Source organism: Choristoneura fumiferana, chromosome 9 (genome assembly GCF_025370935.1).
Source record: "Choristoneura fumiferana chromosome 9, NRCan_CFum_1, whole genome shotgun sequence".
Lineage (NCBI taxonomy): Eukaryota > Metazoa > Arthropoda > Insecta > Lepidoptera > Tortricidae > Choristoneura > Choristoneura fumiferana.
In genome coordinates this window covers 12,134,830-12,159,849 of record NC_133480.1, presented here as the reverse complement: position 1 = coordinate 12,159,849, position 25,020 = coordinate 12,134,830, and the positions used below count along the sequence as shown (strand labels likewise).

Here is a 25,020-nt window from a genome sequence, read left to right as displayed (position 1 = left end):
TTAAACGGGGTATAGGTGAGCTGCATGCTCGTTTGCGATTATCTAACTTATAAAAAAAAGTAGATCAATTCAGCTGACCTACCCTATTAACAGTTTTTTAATGATTCACGTTTATTTACACCCTATATATTGTTATGTTATGGAATTATTTATATGATCACTATACCATTTTGCTTTTCATCCATCGATATACTTAGTGCCTTTTTCTTTGTGATAGCTAAGTAGTTGTAAGTTTCGCAACTTTAGTGTCGTAATTATAATATTTTGTAAGTTAAGTATTCCTCGCGACGATAATGTAAGTTACCAAATAGATATGTAGTTTAGTTCCGTGTAAAATATTAGAAATGTATTCTAATTCATTTTGTTACGAAATGAGTAATGATGAGTGCAAGCCAGTCAACTACTAAACCAAATATAGCCAAAGGATAAAGGGAGTATTAATTAAGAATGTATTGTATTTATTAAATGTATCATAAGCAAATCAAAAATTTATCATTTATTTCTATGCAACACAAAATTTAAAGCTCGGTTCAGAGCTGCAAGAAAAATAGTGCAAGTTCCTAATGGAACCTAATGGGTAAGTCCGGGGTAGATGGTAATAGTTTTTATTAAAACCCAATAAAAAAAAGGAATTTATGCGCTACAATGGAAATCTACATATATAATTAATTACACTTTCACTAATTAACTTTCTAATGTCAAGCCAGTAAGTCATAATTTCTAATAAAATCGTTACCAAAATATGAGTTTGAAAAAAACACAGTTGGCCGTCTGTCTCGAAGTGCCCGGGTGTGATGGCCATAGCAGTAGGTATAAGATGGCCATATCGCAATTCTAGATTTAGCGTAGTTTTTGGTCTATATTTCAATATTTTTTTTATAAGGGACACGTGCAAATACAAAACAACAGGATTTTATCTAATCTTCGATTTAATTCCTTAAAATTTTGGCTATACCGTAGGTTCCACCCATGATAGAAACTGAAATAAACGGTAACTGGTGGCGTAAAGTCGTTTCTTCTATGAATTATTTCGATTGGCCATCTCTCCGTTATGGCCATCTACCCCGGATTACCATTGCAAGGCCGCAAAGCCAATGAGTTTCTAGACAATCGAGCGCCGCAATGTGATTAAAACCACTTACCTACATTGCACGATTCTTGCAGGTCTAAACTGGTCAACAATATTCAAAATTACAAATAAAAAAACGTAAAAAAGGTCTAATTCATCAAAAAGAAATAGTACTGCATTTGTTGCGGCAACTTTTCAATCTCTGGGGTTTTGAAGTGAGATTTCTCAGAGACCGAGTACGTCATCACGTGATTCACGTCAGTCGAACCGGGCTCCTCTCCCTTCTCGATAAACACTTTATTAGAAACAGTTTCTTCGTAGACTTGTCCTACTAACTCTGGTTTAGGTGCCACAGGCTCTTCGACTGGCAGGACTATGGTAGTTGTTGTAGTAATAGGTTCCATAGGATTGCATGGAGGACGATATGCTGGAGCGGGGGTAAAAGCGGGCTCGTATCGCTCATTCGCATAGAAAGGTGGTCTTTGGCAGACTGGAGCAGGCGCATGACGGGCTGGAGGTGCCTGTATCTGAGTTTCGAGAGCTTTGTAATGGGTTTGCTGCGGATGAGGGGCCCCATAGTGCGCAGGGCTGACTGGGTACATGTATTGTACTTGTTCAGGCATGTACTCATAAGATGGGAAAGAATTTAACTGAGATTGGACTTCATCTTCAGGAATGTGCAGGGCGTAGATATAATAAGTGCTGTTCTCGGCCGCATTCTCTCTGTCTTCCTTAACGTCTGCTAGCGGAACGAATTCCACTTGTTTTTTATTTGTATTATAAGCGGCCGTTAATATAGATGACAATTGTTCACTTTGCTGAGAGGAATAATCGACAAGATCAGTCAACAAGTCTTCATCCGGGGTATATTTCACTCCATATTTATCAGCAATCTCCTGAGCAGTCATCATTTTTTCGATGGCGATATTTTGGTATTCGTTATTTGCTTTAATGTGCTTGAGCAATCGCATCACAAGTTGGCTACTGTCCATAGGCGTTTCTATGGATCGCTTGTGTTTGGTTTGTTTACCTCCTTCTTCCCCTTTCTCACAGTGAGCAATAGCATAAGAGAGCAAATTGGTCATTTCACTTTGAATAGCTTTTGTTATTTGGTGAGCCATGTCTTTGATGTCTTCAACTTGTTCTTCGGGTGTTTTATTGGGATTCGTAGCGTGTGCCATCAACGCTGCTGAAGTCGATGGATAGAGTCCATTGGTTTGGCCTATAAACATATCGATCCAGTCTTTTTGTCCACCGTCTTTGACCATATTGTCAATTTCGGGCACTTGCCCTAAAAGTTCTCGGGTGTCAGCGTCATCGAACTTGTTGCTGTACGCATACGTTAATGAACCCTAAAAATAATAATAACATAGTGTAAGCATATCAATTTATAAACACATAAATACATAGATACTTAGGTAGTACAATAAATATGTGGGTCACAGCTAGTCAAAGATTGATGGTTTTAGTCAAAGTTAATTTAAATGTATCTGTTTAGGTACCTGTATGAGTAATGCCAGGATCAAGCAGTAAGGAGCCATTTTAATTGGTACGTGCGCCTGTAACTGGCTTCGTTATATAAGCATTGTTTATCATGGAATTGAGAAACAGTTCGGTTTAGTTGCAGGGCCTATATCAGGCTTTTTGATTGGGTATATTGCATTAACAGTCGTACCTATCAACATAATTGTGAAATTGAAATTTAATCGCACTTTACCAATACCTAAAAAGCAATTTATACCTACGATGCAACAAACAACACACGAGTCGCGGCACATTAACGTCAATGATCAACTATTTAACAATGGTTTGTAATTAATGCAGCTTGTTTAAATTGACATTTTCACCTTCAAATTTAATTAGTTTTCCAATGAATTAATGAGGTCAGTGACATAAAACTCTCAGCGACCGTACCTATACATATTGTTCATGGGCAGATGTTTATGGACGGTGGTGATCTATTACGATCAGGAGATCCACTTGCTCGTTCGCCATCCAGTCGAATAAAAAAAAACACGATTATAACCAAAAAGTATCGTGATCTTTTAAAAGTCTGTTCAAAGCAGACCAGTGGCTGTAGAGTATCGTAGACCTGTTTGCTAATGTAGTTTGAAACGAAACAAAAGATCAGTTTTCTTTTTCTTTCTCATTTGAATTTTCGGAAAACCGAAGAAAATCGACGAGTGCTGAGCGACATTAACATTCTGGTTATACTGTAGGTACTTAAGTAGTGTTAAAGGTTGTCGACGAAAGAGAAATTAAGTAGGTACACGTAAGGTTTGCGCGGATAATATTACGCTTACGGCGAGTAAAGTTTACGCATTACACCAACTTAGACTATTTTTTCTCTCTACTGGCTGCGTCAGCGTGAAATGTGTAGGAATTATAAACGATTAACTCACATGTTTCATTGCGACAGAATTGTCTATGTACCTACACTCAGCAGCAAAAGGGGGTGAGCAGTTACCTATAAGGTGCTCAAAATGATCTAAATACTCTCTTATTACACAATATATTTTTGACTATAGCGGTCTTTACTAATTTTATGAATTAAGCTTGATATTTCGTCACAGCTGCATCATCTTGTGACCATGGCGCATGCAACTGTGCCGAAATATCGAGCTTCAGTAAAATCAAGGTAAGCGGAACAAAACCCGAACTTAATCATAATACTATCTTATTACTTTGGCAGTAGAGTCGTTTGTATATCATTTTGAGCACCGTATTAACCACTCATCCCCTTCCGCTGCTGACTGTATTTTGTTGTGGATGATGTTTATTTGCAGGGGTATCGATTTCCCGCGGGAACTTTTCAATTTTTCGAGATAAAAGTATCCCGTGTTCAGCTCCAGGTCATGTTCCTAGGGATATAAAAATACATTTAAATCCGAGCAGGCTTACACATAATTGTCCAGCAAACAAACAAACAAAGCAAGAAAAACAAACAAGAAACTTGGTTATTTATTGTCTGTTTGCTGACAATTGATAAAAAAAAAATTCGGCCCGCTAGTCATTTTGACTGATAATACCATTAATTTCAAAGTATTATTAACTGAATTGAAAATACAAACTGAAATATAGATGCACAGAAAAAACAGAAAAATAAGACCATCACTGGGAATCGAACCCAGGTCCTCGGTAATCCGTACCGCGTGCTATACCGCTACACCACTGATGGTCAACGGTACCGACACGAATTTCCCCTATGCACCTCATATCTCAGCTTGTTTGTTTCTTACTTAGTCACTTAAGCAGTGACGCTAGCGACATCTATGCCGTAGCCCTCATCGAGAAACTTTTTCGGCACTCAATTGGAACTAACCGCTCACCCGGACAAGAGATATCGTTACTAAGCAATCAAATTAAGATTGCTTTTTTGGAATCTTTTTGTATTTTTTTTTTCAATTCCAAATTTTTACGTTTACGGTCATCCCGTAAAACCTAAATTGAAAATACAAAAAATAAACAAAAAAACAATCTTAATTTGATTGCTTAATTACGACATCTCTTGTCCGGGTGAGCAGTTAGTTCCAATGGAATGCCGAAAGTTTCTCGATGAGGGCTACGGTATAGATGTCGCTAGCGTCACTGCTTAAGTGGCTAAATAAGAAACAAACAATCTGAGATAATATTATGTGGTGCATAGGGGAAATTCGTCTGTGCCGTTGACCAACAGTGGTGTAGCGGTATAGCACGCGGTACGGAATACCGAGGTCCTGGGTTCGATTCCCAGTGTTGGTCTTATTTTTCTGGTTTTTCTGTGCATCAATATTTTGTAGTTTGTATTTTCAAATGAGTACCTATCTAATTCTCATTCCTACGTCTTTAAATATTTAAAACAACTACTACTTTTTAATATTTATATCTTAGACGGTTGTGAACTCTAGTCCACATAGTTCTATACTATTTGCATTTTATATTAGACGCATAATAAGCACTTAAGTAGCCATTTGCTTTAATGCATAGTAATGTTTTCTTTGTTATTCTATTTAAATGCAAAACGAAGGTCAGAGATGTACCAAAACATTTCGTTATCATACTGAATTTTCTCGACATGTGAAATAAATAAAAAAATATCACGTGATTTACAGTTTTATACTATACCTAGTTCCAAACCAAGAAAAGTTTGTACAGTCACCTGCATCAATATCCGACACAGTAAGGCGTGCATAAATATCTGATACGACTGTATTTGTAGAGCACGTAGGGCGTGACAGATATTTTTGCACGTTCCGCTGTGGCAGATACCTACTAAGGGTCTCCCCACATCATTCATAAGTGCTTGTCTAAATTGAATAAAGATATTTTGACTTTGACTTTGATCTACTCGTATCGACGCGGAATCGGCTTAAGCCGACTAAAAAACGCTGTAGGTCCACGCAATAAGAGTGAAAAAGACGTCTTACCGTCGATAAACGTCGTTTCGCATCGGCCGGCTTATCGGCGTCTTCTTCGCTCTTATTGCGTAGACATAAAGAGATTTTTGATTGGATAAAACCGATTCCGCGTCGATAGGTTTGGGGAGAACCTAATGCAGGTGATTGTACTATGGGTACTAGTATTATTTCCCCTCAAATTCAAAAATTATATATTTACAAAAAATTGACGATAAACGAACCTTGAGAAGATGACCCAGTACAAAATAACGTGAAGAAAGGTGTGAATAACGACGATAGTAGAAGATGACCTAGTTAGTAACGTATCAGTACAAAATAACGTTTCATATTCGAAGACGGACCTTAGTCTCGTTATCAATTTTGTGAATAACTACATATTAAGTTATTTGTGATAGGTAGGTTGAGATAGTCCTAGTGAGGATTTCTTGGTTTTTCTTGACAGACAAAATATCGTTAGATGGAGTTGATATCGTGAGGTCCGTTTGACGTTACAGTCTTGCTTGTGATTGGCTAATTTATTTAGTCATGTGACCAATTACAAATGCAAACCAAATGTCAAAGTTGTCAAACGGACCAACTAGCCTCCTCATGCCACGTTTATTCCATGGTTCTTAGGGCTCCTCATTCCATGGTTACGCTAGCTGACGCGGTTTGCACGGAGCGGGTGTGGACGCTGTAGAAAAATAGTATGAGCAGCGCTAAATGCTCGCGTCGCGTGCGCCGGATTCTACCCGTTAACCAAATCATGACATCGATTTAATTGTCAAGAAAAACTGCATACATTAACAAAAAACCTTGTATTGCATCGAACCCGGACGTATTGAAAAATTATATAATCCCAGCCTATGAGGGCTATATAGTACGTCCCACTGCTGGGCACAGGCCTCCTCTCAGAATGAGAGGGCTTGGGCCGTAGTTCCCACGCGGGCTCAGTGTGGATTGGGAACTTCACACACACCATTGAATTGATTCGCAAGTTTGTGCAGGTTTCCTCACGATGTTTACCTTCACCGTAAAGCTCGTGGTAAATTTCAAATGTAATTTCGCACATGAATTCCGAAAAACTCAGAGGTGCGAGCCGGGGTTTGAACCCACGATCCTCTGCTTGAGAGGCCATAGGTCAAACCACTCGGCCACCACGGCTTGATTGAAAAATTAAATTTAAGTAATTTATTTCTATTTAGAAATCGATTGTGTAGATCGTGTCATGAGCAGGATATGTTACTATAAAACATTATGTCATAAATGGAATAAAAGGCATTGTATTTCATATTTACTTTAATTAAGTACCATACCAGAAATTAAGACCATTTTTCCAATGGTTTTCATTTTATAATATGTAGGTACATACATATCTAACAATACCTACATAAATTAACAATAAATAACTTAATTATGTACCCGTTTGTAATTAGTATAGTGGGGCTTGCATTGCATCGTGCGGATTATTGTATGTAGAGGGTGGTGGGTATTGCGGACCGCTGTAAGGGTAAGCGGGTGGCCCGTAAGCCGGAGAAGGGGGGTAAGATGGGGGCGGCGGATAGGCTGGTGGTGGGGAGCATGCCGGTGGTGGGTAGCCCTGCGGCTGCGGGTACGGCGCCGGCGGGCACGCAGGCGGCGGCTGGCACGGGGGCGGGCAGCCGCGCGCGCGCTCCGGCTGCGCCGGCGGTGAACCGTAAGCTTGCCTGCAAGGACAAACCGGCGGCGGCACTGGATACTCGCCTGGGAACTGGCAAGTACATTCCATCGGCGGCATGTACGGCTGAGGCGCCGGGGGGTACGGTGCTGATGGACCGTACTGCGGCGCATACGAGAATTCGTAGTATTGCGGCGGATAAGACTTAGGCGCTGGAGGATACGCATACTCCTGTCCTTCGTACTGGGGATAGCAGGGAATCGGCATTCTTGTAGATGAGATGGTGACGGTAGGTGGGCTACCCGGAGCTGGCGGTGAGATAGCTACAGTCGTTGGCGCTTGTGATTGTTGCTGCGACATGTAGTACACTTGGGGTGCTGGCGTGGAACTCTGCTGGCTCTGGTAGGCATGGTAGTAGGATGGATCGTACTGCGCTACTGGCGTCGAGTATTCCGTAGGCGGCGCCGGGGTTGTAGTTTGGTACGTTGCTCCAGATGATTTATTCTTCGAAAACGCTACGGAGGAAAGTAAATATTTAGTATCTTACTCGGCAGTTTAATATTTGCTGTTTTATATGTGGCAGTCATTTGTTTCGACTTACGTGCGGCGTACAATGCACTGATCATCTGATTCATTCGCTCATTGAGTGACGCCAGCTAAAAAATGCAAGAGTGACAAAATTAGCATTTAACTAATTTGTTATTCAAGTATTCATTGGGTACAAACATAGATATACACGAAAACTACCTGTGACTGCTGCAGAGTGTGGCAACTTGACGCATGGCTCAGTCCTATGGTAAAAGTACTCAGTCCGATGAGTAACAGAATCATAATTACGTATGAAGATAACCATAAAATAGTTTATTCTTCCGTTTCAATAATGAAATTGGCTTCATTGGTCAGTGCGCATTGTTTTTAAATACAATTTATTGACTAATCGAGTTATAGACGTGATCTGATGCCAGCAGATACAAAAAGGCGATGGTAGGATCGATAGAGTGATAAGACAAGTTTTGATAACGTCGAGGTTTGGTAAGGATACGTGCTTTTATATGAGTTTAGGAAAGTTCAATTATTATTAACGGAGAATACTTACGACATTATGTAATATGCCGTACCTCCTATATTATTTTTTTAATATTCTAAATATTTATTAATATAATTTTTCGATTCTTTTGTCTTTACATTGTAGTGTCTACCTACTCTTGATTTTTAGCCCCCGACGCAAAAAGAGGGGTGTTATAAGTTTGACCGCTATGTATTTCTGTCTGTCTGTCTGTTTGCTTGTGGCACCGTAGCTCTTAAACGGGTGAACCGATTTTAATGTGTAAAAATAATAATACATATGTCGTTTGGACTCATTTTGATCAGTCATTGATTCTACATACAATGCAGTGGTGGCAACACGACGAGCTGATGCTGCAGCCAGGATATCCAGTACACCAGTATACTCTTGAAAAAATAATAGCAGATATCTCGTGTTTGATTCCTTTTGATCAGTATTTGATTCTACATACAATACAATGGTAGCACAACGATGAGCTGATGCTGCAGCCAGGATATCCAACACACTAGTACACTTTTAAAAAATAATATACCAGTTTAAAAAACATGAAATAAAGAAACTTAAATTAAAAAATTTAAAAAACCCCGGACTCAATAAAACGTCATCAAAAATAAAAAAACGCCCGAAAAAAAAACGCCGACATAAAAACGCTGCCAAAAAAGACAACTAAAAAGTAAAAAATAATTATGCACTACCTAGCTGTTGCCCGCGACTTCATCTGCGAAGAATTCGTTTATCCCTATCCTGCGGGCCTATTTTAATTTAGTATAAGTACCTAGTAATATTTTTTTTATCTAAGCGTCGTCGTGTCAGGGGACCGCTAGGTTAATACTTTAAAAATACAACATATGTACTTTAGTTACCTGTTAACCTTAGCGGTCCTCCGACACCGACGACGCATTACTTAAAAAAAATATGACTAGGTACTTAGGTATACTAAATTAACGCTAATTTTGCGGGAAATCAGCATAGTCCCCGCGGGATAGGGATAAACGAATTCTTCGTAGATGAAGTCGCGGGCAACAGCTATGTAGTGCATAATTATTTTTTACTTTTTAGTTGTGTTTTTTGGCGGCATTTTTTTGTCAGCGTTTTTTTTCGGGCGTTTTTTTTCGGGCGTTTTTTTGTTGTTAGGTACTAATCATGTCCTATCAATCGTTCAAAGGATGAATAGAATCCCTTTAAGTTCGCCTTTGTACATCTCTTTCTCTTGTTAACTGTTATTTCATGTGTTTTATGTACAATAAAGAGTCATACAATACAATGAGAGATAGAGAGAGAAACATTTATTTATACATACGAATATTGCATAGACATCAAAATACATTAGAGGGAAAGAATAAAAAAATGTACATCGAATAGTACAAAGTCGGCCTCATTCAGAATACCTAATGTTACGGCAAGCTGCAACGCTGTTTTTCAGTGGGACCCATTTAAAAACTAAACATATAATAAGAAGCAATATTTGCTAAAGAGAGAGAGAGAGAGAGAGAGAGAGAGAGAGAGAGACATTTATTTACACATATTCGATACACAGAAAAAACACGTTAGGATGAAATAATAATTAAAAAAAAACATCGAATAGAAAAAGAAATAAAATATTATAATTTCTTCAACGCTGAAATAGCCATAACAATAACAATTGCCGTATTTCTATAATTCCGTATGAATAAATAAAAAACGGTGGTTGAAAAGGCGGTTTTATTTGTGCGTGTAACGCAAAAAAACAAGTAGATAGGTACAAAATTTAACTAAATACTAGAATAATATGCGATGCAGTTTTATAGACATAGATATACTTAGTTTAAATATACATAATAGGTATCTACTGGTTGTGCAAAACTAACGGCCATTACAAATTCCATATTCAATTTTGGTGCATGACGAGTTGTCCAAAATTGCCAAGACAATAAATACAAAATCAATCAATGTCATCGTCATCTGTTATTCCACTATCGTTATGAATTGACTTTACATTAGTAAAACCCTTCCACCTCGCTACAGCTCTCTCCACGAATAGCAAAACTACGGATGCTATGAACCCGACAGTGGTCAGCACAATCAGAGGTGCGACGTCGCCGTATTTGACGCGCTCGGCGAGCAGGGCCGCTCGGCAGGGAGGGGGCTTCACCTGCCAGCGGGACAGGAGGCGCTTGGCCAGCCCTGTCTCGTGGACCCAGCCCCCGGCGGTCCGGAATACGTCTAACCATTGGCCGCGTTTCGTTGTGGTCACCCATGACATTATCTAGAAACAAGTAAAAAATATTATTCCAAATCTGACCATAATTTTCCTAGTTAAAATTGTTGAATTGAATAATCAAACAGACCAAAATACAAGCTATTCCTTTTTTGAGCCAAAGCTGGATACTTTTACACAATAAGTAAAAAAGTTACTAAAAAAAGAAACAACTACAAAAAGGAAGAATTACTAATATCTGGGTAAAATTGTATTGATACTATCTGTATTGCATAACATCAGCATGTTCCTTATACATACAATTTATGGCTTGAATAAATAAATAATAAATATAAAATGGTGTATTAAAACATTAAGTAGGTAAAATATGTTAAATTATGTACTTAGGTACATACATATTTTTTGGGGCCAGTGCCTGCGTGTGAAATATACAGTAAGTTACTGATGTTATTGTTTCTTTTAAATTGTCTCAGGGTAGCACCGACCTTCAAAAATATTTCTTCCTATTTGTGGTCTATATAATTATTAAAACTCCTGTTCCTAAAACTGTGCGCGAAAACCTATTCTGCAAAGACGTAATACCGGCTTGAACAGAAAAGAGTCACGCGGTGATTAGGGATCTCACAGAGAGAGAGAGAGAGAGAGAGAGAGAGAGAGAGAGAGAGAGAGAGAGAGAGCGTGTTCTCATTTCTTCTAAAATACCTCAGGTACTGTGTGCACATATTGCACCTTGCAGATCTGCTCGTCACTAAAAATATTCATCAGCGGGTACACGTGGTTGTATTCAGCGTGGAAAGCCGTGTTTCCTTCTAGAACGAGCTGCATGCCACGCTCCGTGCTCTGGTAGAAGTTAGAAGTCATCTTCTTTCGCTTCAGATACTCAAGGTCTTCCCAGTTTGTCTTCACCTGTCGGCGGTAACCAAAACGTAGTAATTATAATAAACAAGGGTCGAGGATAGGCATGCTCCCCGCAAGGTATTTTATACGCCGAGTCTTTTCTTCTAAGTCACTACACTCTTGACAGATTGGACTCTGATTTTACCAGTTTTTTTATCAGTTGGAAATCAGAGAGGAGAGGTCGAATAAGTAGCTTTAAAGTTTGTCAGAGAGAGATTCAGGGAATGTTCACTTACTAGGTATATCGCTAAATTTAAGCTAATTTTACGTGCCATTAAAAGTATGGTGGAATGAAGATTTGCGAAATGTAGCAGCAGAAACTGGATGTGATGGGCCGAAGATAGTAAAGCTACGTGTTTCAGAAGAGGCCCATGTTCAGCAGTTTACTGCTATAGGATGAAAATCGTATGGGATTTGGTGTCCGAAATTGCATTATATAAGTAGAACTTACGTCAAACATGAGGTATCGGATCCAATCGTAGTCTTCCGAAGCGAGAGCGTAGCGTGAATCAGCCAGGTCTCGTAGAGAGGTAGGTCCGCCGCCTCCGGCCGCCATCAGCGCCGACACGATTGCTGACGAGTAGTACGCGTACACGAGCATTGAAAACATCGACAGCATCATAAACGTCATCCGTCCTGACGCGCCATCTGGCACGGCACTAGCGTCTGCACATGTTAAAATATCGTTTAGTTGGGGAACACCCCAGAGCCACGCAGGATGGTGTCGCCGGTGTCGGTGAGGTATAATCACGCCATTAAGCTCCCTTTTAGGCTACAAATAAGGCTGATGTGTCAAAGCTTTGGAAGTATAATTATACACCTAACTAGGCAATCGGTTAGATGAGGCTGCATCGGCCTTAACAATTAGATGATCCATAAAAAGTCTGATGTAGATAGCCACAGAAAACTACTGCATTAATATCCCTAAGAAATTCGCTAAGAACAGAGGGTCTACTCCGAAATTAGAAAATCGATCGTATCATACCGTCCCTCTCATTTTCGTATTAAATAGTAGAAGCGTCAGAGGGACGGAACGACACGAACTTCGATTTTCGAATTTCGTAGTAGCCCCGCTGTTCTAATGGTGACTGATCATTGTTCATGCATGCATGATCGCAATCCTCAACAGTGAGGGAACGAGAAAGAAGAGGCCGAAATTAACAGAAGTCTTCCTTTCATCCTCCAACTACAAGCCATCATCATCAGCATCGTATCAGCCGTAGGACGTCCACTGTTGGACATAGGCGTCCTCCATAGACCTCCAGTTGCTTCGGTTGGAAGCGGCCTGTATCCACTGTGAACCAGCTTTAACCAGGTTATATATGTACTCTGTGAACCAGGTCATCCGTCCATCTCATTGGAGAACGTCATGGCTGTGCTTGCCCATCCGCGGCAATTACAAGTGATAAGAGATTCTCAAAACTTCATCATATCTTTATAATTTGATGATACTCTAACCCCATACTACGAAGTTCAAGATTCGAACTTCGTATCTTGCCGTCCCGCTGACGCTTATATTATTTAATACGAGAGTGAGAGTGAGAGGGACGGTACGATACGAAATTCCATTTTTGAATTTAGTAATAGCCCCCCCTGACCTTGCTGTAGCCAGGTGGCGACGACGGCAACGAAGGCGCCGTCGCGCTCAACGGGCGCCTTGGCCGTCGCGCGCTGCGCCAGCGCCAGCAGCAGCACGAGCGCGGCGCACGCGCCCCACACGGCCCCCGAAAACGGCATCACAAACATGTTGCTGCTGCTCTCTCGCTCCGACAAATATGTGAAGCCCACTCTATATCACGAGGAAATTGAATTAGTTTGAACAATTTTTAATATTAAAAATATACACATGCTTCCCGTGTAAAGCACTTGTACTACCTATTCTGTGGTAAAGCATAGGTATCTATTTATTGAAAACAGTACCATCATACCAAACATACGCTTCTACTGTGGTACATTCATATTGGTCAAGCTATGTACTTCAGTCAGCCTCAGTAGGCACCCATCAAGACAGCGTCAAAGACAAGGTAAGCGACAAGGGAACGAATTATTCACTACAGCTGTAAGAAGCTACGTCATGCAGACATGCACTGATACATAGATGTCACTTAGGGAAAAAAAACTTGCATCGGTTGCATTTTTTCATACGGACATACCCTAAGAATCGGGTAAAAGAGAATTCAATTAAAGCATTCAGCCCTTGTCATATATCAAAGGGTTTTGATCTAATTCGCTCGGTTACCGCCACTAAGCAATCTGCAGACTCTGAACTTACATGAAAGGCCATATGGGCATGACGTAATCTAGGCGCTCGATGCGATCTGTCCTCATGCGCAGAGTGGATCCGCTCAGCTCGGAAGTGCCGTCGGCCAACTTCGTCATCATGCTCGTGCTGTTACCCACCACTGTGCTCCACAGCTGCACTTGCACTATCATTTCTCTGTAAGTGTGATCCGCTTCGTCAGTACATCAATTCCAGCATTTTTAATAGAATAGTAGTGGGCAATCTGTCGTCCATATAAAAGAAGCAGAGCACTGTTCTGATTAGGTACCTATTAGATTAGAGCTGCCGGTTTGGTATAAGATTCCCATTTTACTGCGCGTAGCAAACCATAGCAACTAACGCCCAAAAAAATTGTTGATGGGTAAGTATTTAAAGTATCCTACTCATCCTGTAAGTTCGGCTGCACCAATTCTAAACGCCTAGAGTTAGGAAATAAAAAGTCAAAACTAAATGTGTGGGTAGTAGCCACAGAAGATCTTAATTTTACTAGTACCTTTTGTTAGTATTGATCTAGGTCAAAAATGTAGCTAGTTCCAGGTATGGGAAAATAGTTGAAGAAGTACAAACACCCATATTGTTCTGTTGGTACTCACTCCGCGTTGAGTGCTTCCAAGATGAGCGCTGAGGCTCCGTAACCACATCTGATGGCGGAGTCGCGTTCCGGCATCGAGTTGTCCAGAACGTACTGTGCGAAACTACCGCCGTATTCGGCCTCGTCGTAGTGTCCGATCTAGAATATTATTTTCACACCACTCATTCAGAAAAGTAACTTTTCCTTCCTGACGAGAGGGAGCATTGTGAAACTTTTCTGTTTAAGGCTTTTTTAAGTGTTTTATTGCAAATTAAATTTTTGAAATTGATAATTGTAAAACCACAAGGTAAAGTCACAAGGGAGCAAAGCGATGTATTTACGGCGAGGGCGGTACATTGAATCCAGAATGTAGCGAAGGATTCTACAATAGAATCCTGAGCGTAGCGAGGGATTCTAAAGTACGATCCTGAGCGTAATGAGGGATTCAAGTGTTAACGCCTAAGATGAAAATAATTTTGCTCCCGAGTGACTCATACAACTTTTCACACCGAGCATGACGAAAATTTAAATATAACAATTCTAAATATAATTAAAGAGCAACCAGCATAGAAAATGGCGTGGTTATACAATTATCAACTTCAAAATATTGCATTTGCAAAAAAACACTTAGAAAAGACTCGAACTTGCACTTTGATCCCTCTCGAGAGCGAGGAAAAGCTACTTTTCTGAATGAGAGGTGTGAAAATAACTATTATGTGTCCTGTAAAGTTTGGATAAAGGATCCATCCCGTATACTCTACGCGTCTATTCGATGACGGGGCAATCGTCAAGTGAGGCGTCTTTTTAAAATGATTACAGTGAAGGCCTATAATCCAGTTTGACCTGAATGTATGTACTAATGAGCCTGTACAAGTCTAAACTGATTGAAGTCATTAGGTACATTTGTCTTGATGACGCTGGTGTCACTAAAACTTAAATGGCGGATTTTACGCGTGTACGTTACATTGGGCAGATATAATTAGTAATATGTGCATTAAAACCTCCTGCACATTTCAAAACATACTGGCTGAATGAACTTTCCGCTTTCTCCCGCGCGGCGGCGCCACCAGGAGTCTCGCAAAATTGACAGCTAAAAATGTATGCCGGCCGGCGCGCGCTCTTTTAAATTATTCATAAAAAACTGTGAAAGTGCTGTGATTGCGTCTTAAATGTGTCCCTGGGACTGAGGAATAGAGCCAGAACAAACTGTAAGTGACCTATATCTTGCCCAATTCGGTTTTAATTATTTCAATATTCAAATGTCGTAGTTCAAACAACGCGCTTTAATGTGAGAGCTGAAAAATTATGTAGTATCGTTTTTGACCTGTCACAGTGTATTTCTTGAACATCAAGGACCAATTAATCTGAAATTAAGTAGGTACCATCAGCTAAATAAGTGGTCTATCAATTTTTAAACAAGTTCCTGTCAAATGAATACTATGTCGCTAAAGTCGAACTTTCAAGTTGACAGACACGTCTATTGGCATTATTGTTTTATGACATGCAAACGAATGTCAGCTTTAGGATGGTAGACCACATATTTGGCTGATGGTACATTATGTAACCTAAATGTAACAGAGTAGGAATTGGTAAGGTAGTTAGTTGTGGTCATATACGAATGATAGACAAAAAATAGTGTTTCAAGTACCGGAGTAGCAATCCTCATGGGATAGCGCTTCAGGTCGAGGCGGCGCAGGAGTCGGTCCCGTTCGTGGCGCAGCTGTAAGCCCCCCGCGGGCGCCCACGCCGCCCACGCGTGCCGCGACGAGCCGCCGCCGGGGTGCGCGTACACATCCTCGAAGGACACAGCTGAACTCGCTAAGGATGTCGTATTAGCAGTAATACCTACTGGGAACACACCAATAATACAGTGATCGCTACACTGGAATAGAGTAATCAACTCCTGAAATTACTTTTATGAGTTATTCCGTTGTTTTACGACCACAGAATTTTAAGTACGTATAGCTTTTGAGCTATAATTATCGGTCATGTTTTTAGCTCACGTGCCATTTCTATTTCTATTACTATTAATCCTATGTTCAGGACGGAAACAACCACATTTGCGTTTAATAACATCAAAATCTCAGTGATACATATAACGTCGAAACAAAATTAGCACTTTAATAATAAATAATTAATATGATTTTTCATCTTTTATATAATAATAGTAATAATTCATTTATTGCATGAAAACGTATCTATCATACCTACGAGATTGACTGACTGATTGACAGACAAGAAGTCTTACACACTGTAGCTAGAGACGTACACGCCTTAAGGATCATACAGAGATGCACTAAGAAGCGATTTTTAGAATTTCAATCGGGCAGGCTAGCCTTTTTAAGGCTTTCCACGGTTGTAAAGCTTTGGGCATGAGCTAGTCTAAACATCTGGGGATAAAAAAAACCGGTTGCGTAAAAAGACTGTACACAAAAACTGAAAAAGAACAGGTTTAGTTGTTAAAAAAATATATATCTACACCAATAAAATGTTCTAATGATTGATACAATACATACGTCAAACAAATATAATATATCGTAATGCGGAATACGAGTTCAACAGTCGGGACCCATTACTGGGAATTTTCGAGGTTATCCACTATTTTTAACCCCCGACGCAAAAAGAGGGGTGTTATAAGTTTGACCGCTATGTGTGTCTGTCTGTCTGTGGCACCGTGTAGCTCTTAAACGGGTGGACCGATTTGAATTTTTATTTTATTTTAAAGCAGGGTTTCTAGCGATGGTTCCTAGATATGTTTCATCACAATCGGTTAAGCCGTTTTTCAGATATTGAACTTTGAAGTGACAAAGTCGGGGTTTTCCAAGTTTTTGTTGGTTAGGTTATTAATAGGTCCCGAGTGTTGAACTCGTTATCGCTGCAGTTGACGAAAATCGACCTACAAGCAAGTCATTATTTCTAGGTCTAGCTCATTATCATTAGGTCTAGTAGGCGGGCACTACGCAATTTTCTTACCGGTCAAATAACCAGCGTCAGTCTGAAGACGATTCAGCAGCACTACATCGGCATCATACCGCATACTTTTGAGCTTCCCAGGTATTTCTTCACTTACTACAAGCCACTTGTTCCAAATTGCAAAATGATCTTGTTTAACCTATTGAACAATTGACTCGATTTAGGACGATAGTTTTCAATATATTTTTCATCACACTTGCTCGACAATGATGTTATTCCATGCCTGTATACTAAAGGACAATGGCCTCACTTGTTCCCGCGGGAATTATGGATTTATGTATACATTTTCTTCTCAAGGGAGTAGTTATAAGTTTAGTTTTAAAAAGTTAGTAGATACGTCATTTCAGACTAAAGAGGTTTCAAGTCAGCCAATGTTTTATTTTCATCTTTAAAACTTAGCTATAACCCAATTTTAGACCATAAAAATTTTCCACGCATCATGAAACTACGTTATTGTTATATTTTAAATGTATGTATATCAAATTGTTTTGCAATAATTTAAGTAAATATTTTTTTTGCATGTTGGAATAATTGGCTTAGAATTATCTATGGTAGATGACTCGAAAAAAGTGACAGAGGGGCTACTACACAATTCGAAAATAGAAGTTCGTATCGTTTTACTGACGCAAATATTATTTAATACGAGAGTGAGAGGGACGGTACGATATGAACTTTGATTTTCGAATTTTGTTGTAGCCTCCTGTATTGCCATTATTTTATTCAGTTGTTTTCCTAGCGGTTTTTTTTATTTTGCTGAGCTGTGAAGTGTTTAGACACAAAATAATTTAATTTTTTGCATTTTCTCCCCGCAATGTGATGAAAATCATTGTGTGTATCACGGGCCGTAAGGGGATTACAAACTCGAGTCATTAAAAGTCCTACGCTTCCGGCGTCGGGCTTCTAATAGTATCTCGTTGGTAATCCCCTTCTTACGCCCCTTAATGCACAATGTACTATGAATATCGGTACGGCTGAAATGCCGAAACAAAACAACAGACCAACTCTTATGCTCTCGATAATGGAGTTGTATTTCGATATTTTTGATCACGAGTAGACCACGGCAGCTGCAATGTGGTTACAACGACGAGCTTTAATTAAAACATCAATATAATATTAATTATCTTGATAGTTCAAAACATTATTTTTTGGCAGTTTATTAACTATCGTAATATTAGTATAATAATAAATACTGGTACAATATAATATGCCTCACGGGTACACGGTGAATGCAGGCCGATGCCAACCGAAGCGACTCTCGGAGGTCTATGGGGGAGGCCTATGTCCAACAGTGGACGTCCTACGGCTGATATGATGCTGATGATAATATAATAAAAAATAATAAAAAGAGGAGATGATAACATACCTAGGTATAATTGTAGCCGTTGTCTGTTAGGTACTTCGTCTGCGTACCCGCCGGGAACTTTATTATTTCCAGGGAATAAAAGGAGTAGATACGATTGTTTTTATGTTGTATGTTTATAATCACTGAGTTACGCATAACCACTTATTAGTTTTATCGTTTTATTAACGCCCGACGCAAAAAGGGACGACGACGTAAGTTTGACCGTTGGACCGTGTGTTGCTGTGGTTTATTTGAAATCAGGTTTTCTAGCGATGGTTCTTAGACATGTTTTATCAAAATCGGTTCAGGCGTTTTTGAGATATTGAACTTTGAAGTGACAAAGTCGGGGGTTTTCAAACTTTATGTTGGTTAGGTTATAATTTAAGTTTACCTACGCTTTTTTAAGGTCACAATGAATCTTTTTTCACCCTTACGATATTAAATTACGTACTTACTTCAAAATTCTACTTTTTAGTGACCTACCTGATCCAGGATAGTGTCATTGTGTTGCGCTACGTACAGTACGCCTTGTAGGCGAGTTTGCATTTGGTCCAGGACGGTCGGGTAACAAGTAGCCGTAGCGCGTAAGCCATGTCGTGACAGCTGACGCAGCACTTGGATTTGCTCTAGGATAGGTACATATATTAATGTATGATCTAATTTTTCAACTATCACAAACCTCGTAACCTACTTGTTTTTTCTTAAACAGTATAGGCTTGCGTTTGGCCACATTCACGACAATTTAAAATGTAATTTAAATAAGAAGTTGCTAGGTTGATTAAATGTAGTTTGAATTCGTATTACCTACAGAACTACAATTGCATTTATTAGTGGCCCACTGCACTCGCTACATTTTTAACCACCGATGCAAAAGGGGGTTGTTACAAGTTTAACTCCAATGGCTATCTGTGGCATCGTAGCTCTCAAATGAATGGACCGATTTCGATGCGGTAATTACGTGAAGGCGAGTTTCTTGGCGACGGTTCTAAGCTACTTTATGTTTGATAAAAAATGATTAGCTAGGTTAGGTTATTTATTGTAAAGTGGCGGTCCAAATTCACAATACAGCCAACTAACACATATTTTCTGTCTTTACTTAGATTATTTAGACCAAATTAAGACGCATCTTTTGTTCTTATTTCAAAATGGCACAGTATCTGGTCTACATGAGGCCTCATGGGTTTAGTTTGCTACTTCGTGACCAATGTGATGCAAGACCGAGCTATGAATGCAACTCGACTCAAAACTTATAGGTAAAGTAAATAAATTATCGTAAATAGGTACCAAATTTGTTTCCACATACTAAAACGATGACGCTGTATACGATTTTGTACTTGAAAAATGCCGCTACAGCCGGCATGTACAACATGACTGCGCTCTGTCGGAATGATGGTACCTATCTAGTGTTTACAGTAGCTATAAGCAAACTATTGAAATATTCACGTATACTCTACACATTAATGATACTCTTATTCATCAGAATACCTATGTCACTGTAAGTAATATTAATTCTGTATCAACTTATACTTCGTTCCATTTAACATTAAAAAATTAACGGATACATTTGCATATCCAACTAAAATGCGAAAGTTTGTAAGTCTGTCTGTTACTTTTTCACGTCGAAACCGCTGAACGGATTTAGATGAAATTTGGGATACATAGTTTTGAGTCCCGGAGAAGAACATAATTATAATACTCCGGGACGTAGAGGTAGTTGCAGGCAACAGTCAACAACAGGACAGTCAGAGCATTCGTGGGACGCCATCACTGATATCCGTCACTTAAAGTTAGTCGATGGCTAAATCATGGCTGATGTTAACATCGGTTATTAAGTTTAAAGAATATATTTATTGCAAAATAAATTTGAAAGTCAAATCAGTATTAGAACTGTGCATAGGAGTGTACTGAAAAGGGAAACTTGCATAATGAATGGAATGGTAAGGGAGTAGGCGTACCCTGCCGTCGTAAACAGCATATAAACCGCAATCGCGATGAATAATGTAATAAACAAGTCAAAACATGAACTTTAAAGCACTGTAAAGTTATGAAAATCGTGTTTATTGCAATAAATATGAGTAATCCTATTGTATTTCACTAAATTTACAAATATTTGCATTTGCATTTGCACGGGCATGGCGGCGACAGCAACGGCTTAGGTTCTAGAGAGCAGGGGATCGGCGGCGACACGATGTAGCTCTTGACAGAGATGGGCTGCGGTGCGGGTGCGCAGCCGCAGGGCGGGGCGAGGGCGGGCGCCGGCGCCGGCGCCGCGTAGTACGTCGGCGGCGGCGGGGCCGACGCGCAGCCGCACGCCGGCGGCGCCTGGTAGTACGACGGTGGCGGCGGTGGAGACATGTACACTGGCGGCTGAGGGCAAGGGGGGGCCGGTAGGACTACTGGCGCTGGCTGGGGCGGCGGCAGCACAAACTGCGGGGGCAAGCATGGCGGCGGCGGAGGCGCTTGCAACACTAACTGTGGGGGGGGTGGCGCCTGCCACAGAAACTGTTGCGGCGGAGGTGGAGGCCCCTGAATGGCTAACTGTTGAGGCTGCGGCCGAGGTGCCGAGTATAACAACTGCGGTGGTTGGGGTGGGGGAGGCGCTGATATAAAGCATGGCGGAGGACAAGATGGGGTGGGGGTAGGGCCAACTTTGGTGGTGGACAAGGAGCGGGCAGCACCAGAGGGGCTGGTGCCGGCGCCGGTAGGAAACAGGGCGGTGGCGGCGCGGGGAGGATGATCGACGGCGGCGGCAGCGGTGGGAGACACGGCGGAGGAGCAGAGTACGCAAAGCTAGGTGGTGGGGGTGCGGCGTATGACAGCGGCGCGCACGGCGGCGGCGCACCCGTCGGCACTAGCAGGATCGTCTGCGGCTCGTCAAGGCACTTTTCATCTGCAAACAGCCACACAGAAATGAACATATTAAATATATTGACCCGGATAACTCACGTCTTAAATCGAGTTTAGCCCGACATGTTTCGGGCTAATCCGTAGCCCTTCGTCTTCGGAGCAACGCGACTCGGCGGCTGCTGCAACACGCGCACTGCGCTCTGCTCGCGCGACTATCCGACGAAACTGACACCGGCACACAACTAGCCGCGTTTTCATCATCATTTTCATTACAACTGTCAAATGTAGGGTAGCACACAACACTAACAACATCGCTTTGTAAAGTGCGCGTGTTGCAGCAGCAGCCGAGTCGCGTTCCTCCGAAGACGAAGGGCTACGGATTAGCCCTAAACATGTCGGGCTAAACTCGATTTAAGACGTGAGTTATCCGGGGGAATATATGTATTTAATATGAGTGAGTCCACGGTAGTTTCATGTTCAAAATTGCAAATCTTTACGGAGCGATATGGCAAAATAAAGACTATATTACTGAAAAAAAAACCGGCCAAGAGCGTGTCGGACATGCCCAAAATAGGGTTCCGTAGCCATTACGAAAAAAATAAGTTATATTTTTCTAAGGATTTCGTATTTTATACGGAATCTTCCAAGGTTAAGTATATTTTATACCTTAGTCTGCTATTTACTCTTAAACTACTAATAATACTTAAGCAAACTTAGCCGTTATAGTTTTCCTTGAAAGTTTGATATATTTACTACCAACCTGATTTTTTTCAAGTTTTTCCACCCACCGTTTTAGTTTAGAGGGGGAGGAGGGGCGCTCGATTTTAATGCAAATTTGCACTTTAAAGTTGAATATTTCGAAAACAAATCACTAAATCAAAAAGTCGTCTTAGCAAACCCCTAATGGTTTTAAAAGACCTATCCAACGGTACCCCACACTATAGGGTTTGATGAGAAAAAAAAATCACCCCCACTTTACGTCTATGGGAGGTACTACTACTTATACTATGTTGTCGGCATAGTTTATATATATATCCGTGCAAAATTACGGCTTTCTAGCATTGATAGTCCCTGAGCAAAGCCGCGTACGGACAGACAGACATACAGACAGACTTGGCGAAACTATAAGGGTTCTGTTTTTGCCATTTTGGCTCCGGAACCCTAAAAACTATAATTTGTACCTAATAACTGCAATTTCTTACTTACCAAAAAGTTTTTTACTTTTCAGCGGTTTCAATAACCTGCAAGTAGGGAATACATTGTAATAATTAGGAATACCTTGCAAACACAATACATAAATTCAATAATTTACTGAGACAAATACGTACGAAGACAGAGCTTCTTTTTTGCACTCCTTCAAGTTCTTGAGAACCTCAATCTGAAAAAGTAAGTATTGACTCTGAATATAAATTTGCTTTACACTATTAAATGGTTTGTTTTGATGCCTAAGTTCATTGTCAACTTGTTTAAACTAGTTTATCGATTAAACTTATTAATTTACCAAGCACAATCCTTTTTCATCGCAAGCGTGGGCGTAACTCGCAGTCAAGAGGAAGATCCCGAGGGAGGACCAGAGGATTTGTCCCCCCATCTTGACTAGTTTCTGAATGGGATCCGGAAGTACTTATGAATAAAATAATTTCTTTATTTCGTATTTAAAGATTTGTTATTTCGTATGGTTGCGAGATAGTATGCATGTGATAGCGAGTGTATGATGTCGATAGAGATCCGGTCCCAAAAGCGTTGCCCAAGCTCTCCTATGATAAGATCATACGTGCTGATAGAGTAAAGTTGTCGAATCTGTTTGCAATAATGAACTATGTTTATTGTGCAAGTGTTCTTTGTTCCGAAAAATTTATACTAATTATCATCATGTTTCGAAATCACTGAATTGAAGCGTAAGAGTTGGATAAGAGCACCTGTTGTCTACGTGATCTAGATCTTGTACACCAGTGTACTTTAAATATTTATTTACAATCGCATTTGCTTATTCTTTGCTGCAGGAAACCGATATTGTGGATCGTGGAACAAGTTGATCAATTATTTGTCAAAAATGTTGACTGTGCGATGTAATAAAATCGATTTAAACGTGGTTTTTCATTAATAACTATACTTACACGTATCCAGTCGCCATCATAATCATCGAAGCTGTCTAAAAATACAGGATATCTACATATGTACAGACGCCATAGACAATACGATTGTGATTAGTGATTTGATTACATATTTAAGAGCACGTAGGTAGTAAAGTAACTGTGCTCATAATGGCCACTTTGCGCTACATATCGTATGAATGATTATTTATTACCTTGCTAAGGCATAATAGAAAAAACTTGGCTTGTGCGTATGCGATCGTCCCAAATAACACGCTAGCATTATTTTTAAATAAAATACTACCTCAATGACGTAAGCGTCTTGTAATGAAACCACTGGTAAACACTTGGCTCGTCGTCGTAATAAACATTCTGATTCATGTTTTTGAATCCATGAACATTATTTGTTTTAATAAGGTTATTGTTTTTTTTTACTTAAGGTTGGTTGGTCTGCTAACTATGAAAATTACAAAATGAGTAATCGATTAGATAAAAGTTAATTTGTGTATCCATTTTCTGCCGTAACAAAACAATTCAATTCAAATTTAGGAGAAAGTGGCTTCATCAATTTTTTGATGATTCTGCCAGTGTCGAGGTGGACTTAGACACGGCGAGTAGGTGGACGTCTTGTGAAACAAAACAAGTTTTAAATAGTGCAATAAAACTATATAATATATATATATATATATACTAGCTTTTACCCGCGGCTTCGCACGCGTAAACTATTCGGTCTGGTGGTTGCAATTGAAATTTTCGGGATTTTACAAAATTCCCCTGGAAATTTCCAAAACTTATATCGTGGTCTTCATTGAGGTTGTGTTGTGAATAACTGTACAAAATTCAAGACTCTAAACACAGTGCTAAAATTTCAAAATTTTTCCTTATCCAAATTCAAATTCAAATCATTTATTCAGTAAATAGGCGGCAATGGGCACTTTTACACGTCAGTTTTTAAAATACCAGCGCTTTTGGAAAGACCATCATTGCCAAGAAGAATGCGCCGCAAGAAGCTTGGCAGAAAGTCATTTTTTCATAATAATTTATAATTACAAATAAAATACTTAAAAACTACAGTAAGTATACAATAAAAGAAAAAAATACAAAATAATAATAATAATAATACACGGATGTATGGGGTCCCTTAGTTACAAAACTATCTCGTGGAAATATCGGGATAAAAAGTAGCGTATGTGTTGTTCCAGACGTCCGGCTACCTACATACCAAATTTCATGACTCTAAGCCCAGCGGTTATTATTCCGAGATTTTATCCCTATCCCGTGGGAATATCGGAATAAATAGTAGCCTATGTGTTATTTCAGAGGTTCAGCTACCTGCACACTAAATTTCATGGCTCTAAAGCCCAGCGGTTGTTATTTCAAGATTTTATCCCTAGGTATCCCGTGGGAATATCGGATCAAAAAGTCATCTATGTTTTATTCCAGACGTCCAACTACCTACATACCAAATTTCATGATTTTAAGCCCAGCGGTTGTTATTTCAAGATTTTATCCCTATCCCGTGGGAATATCGGAATAAAAAGTAGCCTATGTGTTATTCCAGAGGTCCAGCTACCTACATACTAAATTTCATGGCTCAAAACCCAGCGGTTGTTATTTCAAGATTTTATCCCTAGGTATCCCGTGGGAATAT

General features: G+C 40.0%; 3 protein-coding genes and 1 pseudogene across 8 annotated transcripts; all 4 read right to left on the bottom strand.

The window, feature by feature from the left end:
* Nucleotides 1-437: 437 nt before the first annotated feature.
* Nucleotides 438-2,679, bottom strand: LOC141431292 (uncharacterized). Its single transcript, XM_074092409.1, has 2 exons — nt 2,572-2,679; nt 438-2,421 (listed from the first exon to the last, which is right to left on the bottom strand). The coding sequence occupies exons 1-2, from the start codon at nt 2,608-2,610 to the stop codon at nt 1,219-1,221; spliced, it is 1,242 nt and encodes a 413-aa protein (XP_073948510.1). The 5' UTR covers nt 2,611-2,679; the 3' UTR covers nt 438-1,218.
* Nucleotides 2,680-6,726: 4,047 nt separating this feature from the next.
* On the bottom strand, nt 6,727-8,007 carry LOC141430837 (uncharacterized). Its single transcript, XM_074091699.1, has 3 exons — nt 7,850-8,007; nt 7,704-7,758; nt 6,727-7,617 (listed from the first exon to the last, which is right to left on the bottom strand). Exons 1-3 carry the CDS (start codon nt 7,931-7,933, stop codon nt 6,878-6,880), a joined length of 879 nt encoding a protein of 292 aa, XP_073947800.1. The 5' UTR covers nt 7,934-8,007; the 3' UTR covers nt 6,727-6,877.
* A 1,446-nt stretch (nt 8,008-9,453) lies between these two features.
* LOC141430835 (ionotropic receptor 75a-like) lies at nt 9,454-20,157 on the bottom strand. Of its 6 annotated transcripts, none has more exons than XM_074091694.1 (10): nt 19,714-20,157; nt 18,913-19,055; nt 17,088-17,226; nt 15,763-15,962; nt 14,137-14,273; nt 13,535-13,699; nt 12,861-13,051; nt 11,714-11,928; nt 11,095-11,271; nt 9,456-10,413 (listed from the first exon to the last, which is right to left on the bottom strand). In XM_074091694.1, exons 1-10 carry the CDS (start codon nt 19,796-19,798, stop codon nt 10,090-10,092), a joined length of 1,776 nt encoding a protein of 591 aa, XP_073947795.1. In that variant the 5' UTR covers nt 19,799-20,157; the 3' UTR covers nt 9,456-10,089. The 6 variants fall into 6 exon arrangements, with proteins under 6 accessions (XP_073947799.1, XP_073947795.1, XP_073947797.1 ...); XM_074091696.1 differs by having other exon boundaries at nt 9,458-10,413; nt 11,068-11,271; nt 11,714-11,835; XM_074091692.1 differs by having other exon boundaries at nt 9,459-10,413; nt 11,068-11,271.
* A 309-nt stretch (nt 20,158-20,466) lies between these two features.
* On the bottom strand, nt 20,467-22,910 carry LOC141430834 (uncharacterized; annotated as a pseudogene).
* Between the last annotated feature and the right edge of the window lie 2,110 nt (nt 22,911-25,020).